General features: G+C 43.2%; 1 protein-coding gene across 3 annotated transcripts in view; it reads left to right on the top strand.

Annotated features, from left to right (window-relative positions):
* The window catches only part of RPIA (ribose 5-phosphate isomerase A), a 155,710-nt gene that overhangs the window by 104,173 nt on the left and 40,887 nt on the right, over positions 1-10,650 (top strand). Inside the window, exon 9 of one of the 3 annotated variants that reach the window (XM_089922828.1) lies at positions 66-1,654. The exons of 1 other annotated variant lie outside the window; for it this stretch is intronic. In XM_089922828.1, coding sequence (XP_089778954.1) covers positions 66-436 — 371 coding nt within the window. In that variant the 3' untranslated portion in view covers positions 437-1,654. Of the gene's footprint in view, positions 1-65; positions 1,655-10,650 lie in introns of those variants that run through there. One more of the 3 variants, XM_089922831.1, reaches the window with a different exon arrangement.

Below are 10,650 nucleotides of genomic sequence, written 5' to 3'. Positions count from 1 at the left end.
AAAAAAAAAAGTACATGAAAGGACTAAATTCACAGCCTGTTTTTTTTTTTTTTTTGCTCGCGCAGGCTCAGCAGCCACGGCTCCCGGGCCCAGCTGCTCCGCGGCATGTGGGATCTTCACGGACCAGTGCACAAACCCGTGTCCCCTGCATCGGCAGGCGGACTCTCAACCCCTGCGCCACCAAGAAAGCCCTTTCGTGTGCTTTTATATCACCTCTGAAATCCTCACTCTAGCTTACTCTGGACTTACCAGGTTTCCTGGTATCAGATGCATGGGCTTTTCCTTAGCTACTCTGTTTCTTGCTTACTTTAGTGCAATACCACAGCACAAATTTAATACCTTAATGATACACTGTCTTAGAGGGGATGCTTTTACTTTCTTTGTGGTCATTTTTCTTAATGAGAATGTACAACCTTCATGCAGCGATGTTTATTGAGCACCTTGAATATGCCAGGTACTCTTGGGTAACGCTGAGATACGTCAATGCTCACAGGAAACAAATGTCCCTGACCCTATGGAACTGAAATTCTACCAGAGAGAATCACACTCTAAAGGGTAAACATCAAAAAGAGATAAATAAACTTGGGAATTCCCTGCAGTCCAGTGGTTAGGACTCCAAGTTTTCACTGCCAAGGGCAAGGGTGGAATCCCTGGTTGGAGAACTAAGATCCTGCAAGCCACAGGGTGTGACCAAAAATGTAAAAAAAGAAATAAATAAAGTTGAGAAGTGCTTTGAACAAAAGTGTGGAGCAGGATGTACTATTCATGCAGGATTGAGGTGATCATTGAGAAGGGAAGCTTTGGGCTGAACTGACGGATGAGGCGTTAACACAATGCGTGTTTGGAGGAAATGTTTTGCTGTCAGAGGGACCAGTAAGACCAGAGGTCCAAGGGCAGGACTGTGTGTGGCTTGTTCAAGGCAGAGCCAGGTGGCCAGTGAGGCTGAAGCTCAGTGAGTCAGTGGACAGAGCCATAGGAGATGGGGTCTGAGAAGTAACAGGGAGGGTCCTGGTCAGTTGGAACCTGATAGGCATTGTAAGGATTTGAGCTTTTCCTCTGTGTGAAGTAGAATCTAGTGCAAGATTTTGAACAGAGGACAAGCTTACCTCACATTTTAAAAGATTGCCCTGGCTGCTGACTTGAGAATAGACATGTTGATCTTTGGGAAGGGTGTGGCCCTTGTCCAGGTAAAAGATGGTGGAAGCTTGCACCAGGATGGGCAGTGAAGGTGGAGGTGATCAGGGGTGGTCAGATTTGGGATATATCGGAGATCTGGGATTATTTGTCCACTTCTCTTTGCTCCAGGATTCCCAGCCTACTGTGTTGAGTATGCTGTAACTATAATCACTCTTAATTATTTATTTTTGAATGAGAATATTCCTTCTGCCTGTTGGCACTCAGGAAAAAGAATCATCATTTCCTCTTAGGTTTCCTTTGAGTAACCAAGATTGTACCTTTGTTTCACACCTCCTTTCCTGGTTTTCTCTGTCTTCTGCAAGGAGAAGGTCAGTTTACTCCCTACTAAGAGTCTTAATCTCTGATCAAAAGGCCTCAGTCTAGTGTTTTCTCTATCGCTTGTATGTTATTTTCTTGTTGTTGTTGGGGTTTTTTTTGTCATCATCTTAATAAAATAAAATATCACATTTTCCCTCTGGTTCTAAGTGATCAAATGTCATCTTAGTCGGTCACACTGATTAGTTTCAGAACTGTCAGTGAAGGTACAAAAAGGTATTAAGAACCATATGCTAATACATATATGTGGAACCTAAAAAAATATATTGGTTCTGAAGAACCTAGGGGCAGGACAGGAATAAAGACGCACACATAGAGAACAGACCTGAGGACACAGGAGGGGAAGGGTAAGCTGGGACAAAGTGAGAGAGTGGCATTGACATATATACACTACCAAATGTAAAACAGATAGCTAGTGGGAAGCAGCCACTTAGCACAGGGAGACCAGCTCGGTGCTTTGTGACCACCTAGAGGGGTGGGATAGGGAGGTTGGGAGGGAGGCTCAAGAGGGAGGGGATATGGGGATATATGTACACATATAGCTGATTCGCTGTTGCACAGCAGAAACTAACACATCGTTGTAAAGCAATTATACTCCAACAAAGATTAAAAAAAAAAAAGGGATTAAGAGATCCCAAACCCCGTCCTCAGCAAGTTACATGTGGAGCCTTGTCGAGTTCCAGTGTCCTTGCCTCTCACAGAATCTTTCCAATCAGCTACCCACACAGAATCCTTCTGTGTCCTCATAATACTCACTGCCTTCTATGAATCAGATTTTCTGATTAGAATCTATCCTTACTATCTGGATGACCTTGAACACATCTTATAACCTCTCTCTGCCACCACGTTTTCTACTGGAAGATGGGAATAACACATCCTTCTCATAGCAAGACTTAGCTCAGTTCTTGGAACATAATAAGCATTTGATAAATATTGCAGCCATTCTTCTTTGTCGTCCTTAAATTTATAAGTCAGGCAGTTATGGTAGATCAGAAAAACATTGCTGCATGTTTCTGCAATCAAGACTTCAGTCTATTTCATCAAGCCTTGAATCAAGTTGGGTTTGGGTCTTACTTTGACAAACAGAATGTGGTTAAAAGAACCCTGTGCCAGTTTTGGATAGCGGGTCTCAAATAGTGTTGCAGCTTCCATCTCACCTCTTGAATGTAAGAAAGCAGATGTAGCCTATTAGAGGATGAGAGGTCACATAGAGGAAAACTGAGGCTCTGGGCAAACAGCCGGCACTGACCACCAGACATGTGAGAAGGCCATCCAGTGGCATGACAAGGATGGCTAGGGGAGTGGGAGTGGTCCTTCCTGCGGGGAGGAGAATTGTTCAGAATTTTCTGTGCACAGTGATAATAAAAAGTAGCATTATTATTTATTTAAAATTCTCTATAGTCAATTCACTGTTTAGAGCCTGCACCTGAGGTGCAGGTCTCTCACCAACCTCCACTTCCCTTACATGTGCCTAAGGGAAAAACCAAGACTCCCCACTCATCAACCAGAACCAATAGGCAGACTTGTGGCTGAGAACAGCTTGGACCTTTCAGCCCGCGTGACCTTCAGCTGACTGCAGCAGCATGGGTGAGCCCCTGGCAAAGCAGCAGAGAAAGCACCCAGCCAGCCCACAGAATCACGAGAAATAATAAGCTGTTGCTTTTTTAAGCTGTGATTTGGGGGGTGTTCTTTTATGCCGCAGTTGATAATGGAAATAACAACAACAACAAGATCACTTTAAAGTTTCTGTCTGGATCACAGCTTGGCTCCAATCTCCTCCACCCTTTCCCCTATGTAGATCCAGTTTAAATGTGAGGTAATAAGTCTCCAGCATGCCCCTGCTTCACCCAGCACAGAAACTTAGAACATGGCCATCTAAAATATGGACATCTTACATCTCACATTGTGGCTTCTTGCAGGAAGCAGGTGTCTTTTCACCAAGTGGGCATCATTAGACCAGAAATGATATTTTTGTTTGAGGGCCTGTCACTGTGAGAGGCGGGCTGATGTGCCGCTGACAGTAATACACCCCAACATCTTCAGCTTCTACTCCATGGATGGCGAGGGAGAAGTCAAAGCCAGAGCCACTTCCTCGGAACCTGGACGGGGTTCCTGAGGCCCGGGCAGAAGCTCCAAAGATGAGCAGCCTGGGAGGCTCCTTGGGTTTCTGTTGGTACCAGGCCATGGAGGTACCTACCTCCACGCTGCTCTTACATGTTATGGAGACAAAGCTTCCTTGAGATGCTGCCAGGGTCTCTGGAGTCTGGGTCAGTGTGATCTGTCCCCAGCAGCCTGTAAGGACACCCCACCAAGGCAACACAAAGTGTTACTTTTCTCAAAGACTCAGAATCCACATCGAAGTGGCTATTGATATGTCCTCAGGACAAGGGCAAGCTGTGAAAGGTGACAGAACATGGGACAGTCCCATCCTCAGGGGCTGAGGGATGAGTCCATTCATTCTGGTCTAAATGGGTCCCTGGTGCACCTCTAAGGAGAGGGTGGACATGGGGTGGGGGCATGGACAGAGGGCTCCATCATCCTCAGGGGAAGAGGACAGGTTCCAGGTTCTTTGTGCCTCTGCCTCATTGTCAACCTTGGGCTCTGCCTTGGATGCTAATAAGAGTTAAGTCAAAACAACTCTACAGTAAGCTTCCCTGGTGGCGCAGTGGTTGAGAATCTGCCTGCCAATGCAGGGGACACGGGTTCGAGCCCAGGTCTGGGACGATCCCACGTGCCGCGGAGCAACTGGGCCCGTGACCCCCAACTACTGAGCCTGAGCGTCTGAAGCCTGTGCTCCGCAACAAGAGAGGCCAAGATAGTGAGAGGCCAGCGCACCGCGATGAAGAGTGGCCCCCGCTCGCCGCAACTAGAGAAAGCCCTCGCACAGAAACGAAGACCCAACACAGCCAAAAATAAATAAAAACAAAAAAAACAAAAAAAAAAACCAACTCTACATATTGCATGGTAATTTCTAAAGCCCTATGAGCACATGATCTCTTTGTCAAGGGCTAAAGTTCTAGCTCAGAATCTGCAGTGGGAAACATGCTTACCCTGAAAACCCATCACCAGGAGACAAAGGAGCTGGGTCTGGGAGCTCATCTTGGAGTGTCCTCGGAATCCGTTGCTTCTGTACCAAAGGGCAGGAGATAGTACTGCTTTGGAATTGAGGCTGAGCCCTGGGACTAAATAAACACAGGCTTCCTTGGAGCTGATTTGCATGTCTGATGGCCTGACCAGAGCTCTTCTCTAGAGCCCTCTGGGGGCAGCAGGCTTACTGCACCTACAGCTGCAGGAGGACTTGGAGGTGAGGGAGGTGCCTCTGGTCCCAAAGACTCTTAGGCTGGACTGGGTGGTACCAGTGAGGCTGCCCCCTTCACAGGCTCCTCTCCAGAGGCTGGGACAGAGCTCACTCCAGAGCCAGCCAGATGCCTGCGGAGTGGTCACCCAAGGGTCTGTTCTTACAGAAATGGGGGCTTGTTTTACTTTCTGCTCTAACCAGTTTCCAAATTTACCCTTGATTGAAGACCAAGCCAGCCAATCAGATATCACAGGAAAGCCAAGTCAGCCAGGCTTCATCACAGAGAATGTATTTCCAAATATACACAACCACTACCGACAAAGACTGGCAATTAAAATTAAGTTGTTGCTGAAGGAAAACGTTAATATGGGAAGCCACATACTGACGGAGAGCATATGGGTATATGTTGCTGACCTAACAATGCAGTAGCCTGTCCAGCCCACGTCTCCAGAGGAAGGATGATGTTCTGCTACCCTCAGAGACCACAGTGGGGCCCTTGGGTTCTCTCCTGTGTGTTGTAAGCTGGGGAGTCTCAGGGTCTCAGATCAAGTCCTCTGTACTATTTTCAGGTCTTTGGGACAAGTTTGTAGCTCTGGGGCTCTCATGGACAAGACTGAGCGATGATTGTGGGAGTGAGGTTCGTGAAGACCTCCTGGGATGTCAGGAGTCTCCTTTAGTCTTCTGCACCATCATGGAGCACGCCTGCCTGTCTGGTTTAGTCTGGGCCCCTTCTTTCTTTCTGTGGGTCTATCTGTCTGTTGGCAACCTTCCTTAGGAGGACCCTGTCAGTTACCATAAGGGGTGAACTGAACACAGCAGGGAAATGAGGTGGTAGGCAGTTCCCCAGGGACAGGACACAGTCCTGTGGTCACTCTGACTGTTTTGACTTTAGAACTACATGTTCCCAGAGAACATGAGACCTGGGCAAACAAGCAGGCTGAACAATCTCATTACTGCTGCATGTAGAATCCTCAGGAATTTAAGGAAGCATTTTGAACTGGAATATTCTTTCCTCACTGTAGGTAGGGACTTTTGCTGATTCTACAAAAGCATCTTTAGTGACCAAAGAAAGGAATCAGCAGGTTGAGATCGATTTTAATGGAAAAAATGAGCCTGGGGTCTGAGAGTGGGAGGAGTTCTGTGTGGCCCTGTGTGGTCATGGAGGTGACAGCTCACTGATGTCACCCTGACCTCCACAGAATAGTCCATGCAAGTACCAGAGCCTTGGAGCAGAGAGAGCCAGCATCAAGCTGCAGAGAGATTCAGTAGCCTTCTCTGCGGCAGACCTGCCAGTGGTCAGCAGAGCATCAGCTCCATACCCAGCCCTGTTGATCCTGTTGGGGCAGGACTAGGACCTGAGTGATGTGTTATGTGTGACGGAAGCAACCTCACTGCTCTGCAGGAAAATGGGACGAGCTCTGTGGGAGACAGGAGCAGAGGGTGCAGGCTGGGTTTGCACAAGTATATGTGGCCTGGTGAAAACTCCTGATTTGATCATCCCTTTCTTACAAGTTTAACTGTTTTAGATGCCACATATAAGTGATATCATACAGTACTTGTCTTTCTCTTTTTGACTTACCTCATTGAGCATAATGTGCTCGAGGTCCATCCCTGTTGTTGCAAATGGCAGGTTTTCCTCCTTTCACAGCTCCTTTTATAGATTATATATATAATATATAAAATGGAATATATAATATATAAAATGGAATATATATATATACTGCATTTTTTAATTAAAAATTTTCCCTTCCTTGATTCCCACCCCCCGCCATGGTCATTGCCCATGTGAGAGATGGCGTGCCCACTGGAAACAGATTCTCAACCATTTAAATTTTGGAACTCCTCAGCATCCAAAGTTGAGTCAGCCTTTCCCTAAAGTAGGTCATAGTCTAGAAAACAGAGACATGAGAAAAAGAACTCAGTCTGACCCTTCAAGGGTGCTGAGGTTCTTGGAAAGAAGTGTAGGGCCTCCCTCTACTTTGCTTCCTTACAAGAGTGAAGAATATTTCTGTGATGCCCTAGGGAAGGGACATCCCTAAAGTGAGACTTCATAACAGCAGTGAGATGCTACCCCAACCTCTTCCCGGGGAAAAGAAATACTCTTCCCCATCTTATACCCATGAAAATCCCTTTTCCTCTGTAAAAACTTTGCTCATGCAGTGTCTCTTTTGTGCAGTGTTCCACCCTTTTCCCACTACAGTCCCTTTTGTCTTTATCTATAACCACAGCCTAAATCAGTTATACTGTAGTCATTTGTATATCTAAGGGATCATCTTCCCCAAAAGGCAGTGTCTTCCTTGAAAGCAAGGGCTAAAGTTTTCAATATTTTTATCTACAGGACCTATCAAATGTCAATAGCCCCAGCCTGAGTGAACAAGGACTCACCAGCAGGGGTAAACCAGAGATAATCCAGGATAATCTCCCTGTTTTAAGATCCTCATGTATCTCTTTATCCCATAGTCTTAATTTATCTCTCCCCCACCCCTTTCCCCTTTGGTAACCATTAGTTTGTTTTCTATTTCTGTCAGTCTGTTTCTGTTTTGCAAGTTTCCTTTGTGTTATTTTTTAGATTCCACACACAAGTGGCATCATATAACATTTGTATTTCTCTGACTTACTTTATTTAGTCTTATAATCTCTAGGTCCACGCGTGTTGCTGCAAATGGCAATATTTTGTTCTTTTTCATGGCTGAGTAATATTCCTTCATCTATATCTATATCTATATCTATATCTATATATATCTCACATCATCTTTATCCACTCATCTGTTGATGGACACTTAGGATGCTTCCATGTCTTGGCTATTGTAAATAGTGCTGCAGTGAACATTGGGGTTCATGTATCTTTTCAAATTAGAGTTTTCGTCTTTTCTGGATATATGCCCAGGAGTGTGATTACTGGATCATATGGTAACTGTGTTTTTATTTTAAGGAAATTTTTACTATTTTCCATAGTGGTTGCACCAATTTACATTCCCATCGACAGTGTAGGAGTGTTCCCTTTTCTCCACACCCCCTCCAGAAGTTATTATTTGTAGACTTTTTTTTAAACATCTTTATTGGAGTATAATTGCTTTACAATGGTGTGTTAGTTTCTGCTTTATAACAAAGTGAATCAGTTATACATATACATACCCCCATATCTCTACCCTCTTGCATCTCCCTCCCTCCCACCCTCCCTATCCCACCCCTCTAAGTGGTCACAAAGCACCGAGCTGATCTCCCTGTGCTATGTGGCTGCTTCCCACTAGCTATCTATCTTACGTTTGGTAGTGTATATATGTCCATGCCACTCTCTCACTTTGTCCCAGCTTACCCTTCCCCCTCCCCATATCCTCAAGTCCATTCTCTAGTAGGTCTGCATCTTTATTCCCGTCTTGCCCCTACGTTCCTCATGACTATTTTTTTTTGTTTTTTAGATTCCATATATATGTGATAGCATATGGTATTTGTTTTTCTCTTTCTGACTTACTTCACTCTGAATGACATACTCTAGGTCCATCCACCTCACTACAAATAACTAAATTTCGTTCCTTTTTATGGCTGAGTAATATTCCATTGTATATATGTGCCACATCTCCTTTATCGATTCATCTGTTGATGGACACTTAGGTTGCCTCCATGTCCTGGCTATTGTAAATATAGCTGCAGTGAACATTGTGGTAAATGACTCTTTTTGAATTATGGCTTTTTGAGGGTATATGCTCAGTAGTGGGATAGGTGGTATGGTAGTTCTATTTTTAATATTTTAAGGAACCTCCATACTGTTCTCCATAGTGGCTGTATCATTTACATTCCCAACAACAGTGCAAGAGGGGGGTTCCCTTTTCTCCACACCCTCTCCAGCATTTATTGTTTGTAGATTTTTTGATCATGGCCATTCTAACTGGTGTGAGATGATATCTCATTGTAGTTTTGATTTGCATTTCTCGAATGATTAATGATGTTGAGCATTCTTTCATGTGTTTGTTGGCAATCTGTATATCTTCCTTGGAGAAATTTCTATTTAGGTCTTCTGCCCATTTTTGGATTGGGTTGTTTGTTTTTTTGATATTGAGCTGCATGAGCTGCTTGTAAATTTTGGAGATTAATCCTTTGTTAGTTGCTTCATTTGAAAATATTTTCTCCCATTCTGAGGGTTGTCTTTTTATCTTGTTTATGGTTTCTTTTGCTGTATGTGTATGATCCTTTTAATGTGCTGTTGGATTCTGTTTGCTAGTATTTTGTTGAGGATTTTTGCATCTATGTTCATCAGTGATATTGGCCTGTAGTTTTCTTTCTTTGTGACATCTTTGTCTGGTTTTGGTATCAGTGTGATGGTGGCCTTGTAGAATGAGTTTGGGTGTGTTCCTCCCTCTGCTATATTTTGGAAGAGTTTGAGAAGGACAGGTGTTAGCTCTTCTCTAAATGTTTGATAGAATTCGCCTGTGAAGCCATCTGGTCCTGGGCTTTTTTTGTTGGAAGATTTTTAATCACACTTTCAATTACAGTGCTTGTGATTGGTCTGTTCATATTTTCTATTTCTTCCTGATTCAGTCTCGGCAGGTTGTGCATTTCTAAGAATTTGTCCATTTCTTCCAGATTGTCCATTTTATCGGCATAGAGTGGCTTGTAGTAATCTCTCATGATCTTTTTTATTTCTGCAGTGTCAGTTGTTACTTCTCCTTTTTCATTTCTAATTCTATTGATTTGAGTCTTCTCCCTTTTTTTCTTGATGAGTCTGGCTAATGGTTTATCAATTTTGTTTATCTTCTCAAGAACCAGATTTTAGTTTTATTTGTTTGCTATCGTTTCCTTCATTTCTTTTTCATTTATTTCTGATCTGATCTTTATGATTATTTCCTTCTGCTAACTTTGGGTTTTTTTGGTTCTTCTTTCTCTAATTGCTTTCGGTGTAAGATTAGGTTGTTTATTTGAGATGTTTCTGGTTTCTTAAGGTAGGATTGTGTTGCTATAAACTTCCCTCTTAGAACTGCTTTTGCTGCATCCCATAGGTTTTGGGTCGTTGTGTTTTCATTGTCATTTGTTTCTAGGTATTTTTTGATTTCCTCTTTGATTTCTTCCATGATCTCTTGGTTATTAAATAGTGTATTGTTTAGCCTCCATGCGTTTGTATTCTTACAGAATTTTTCCTGTAATTGATATCTAGACTCATAGCATTGTGGTTGGAAAAGATACTTGATACGATTTCAATTTTCTAAAATTTACCAAGGCTTGATTGGTGACCCAAGATATGATCTATCCTGGAGAATGTTCCATGAGCACTTGAGAAGAAAGTGTATTCTGTTGTTTTTGGATGGAATATCCTATAAATATTAATTGAGTCCATCTTGTTTAATGTATCATTTAAAGCTTGTGTTTCCTTATTTACCTTGATTTTGGATGATCTGTCCATTGGTGAAAGTGGGGTGTTAAAGTCCCCTACTCTGAATGTGTTACTGTCAATTTCCCCTTTAATGGCTGTTAGTATTTGCCTTATGTATTGGGGTGCTCCTATGTTGGGTGCATAAATATTTACAATTGTTATATATTTTTCTTGGATTGATCCTTTGATCATTATGTAGTGTCATTCTTTGTGTCTTGTAATAGTCTTTGTTTTAAAGTCTATTTTGCCTGATTGGAGAATTGCTACTCCAGCTTTCTTTTTGTTTCCATTTGCATGGAATATCTTTTTCAATCCCCTCACTTTCAGTCTCTATGTGTCCCTAGGTCTGAAGTGGGTCTCTTGTAGACAGCCTATATATGGGTCTTGTTTTTGTATCCATTCAGCCAGTCTGTGTGTTTTGGGTGGAGCATTTAATCCATTTACATTTAAGGTAATTATCGATATGTATGTATGT

The sequence above is a fragment of the Delphinapterus leucas genome, chromosome 13 (assembly GCF_059928025.1).
Source record: "Delphinapterus leucas isolate spDelLeu-1000000601 "Yukka" chromosome 13, BTC_Dleu_Yukka2, whole genome shotgun sequence".
In the NCBI taxonomy this organism is placed as follows: Eukaryota; Metazoa; Chordata; class Mammalia; order Artiodactyla; family Monodontidae; genus Delphinapterus; species Delphinapterus leucas.
Note: the sequence above shows the minus strand (reverse complement) of the source record. Positions and strands in the feature narration are given on the sequence as shown.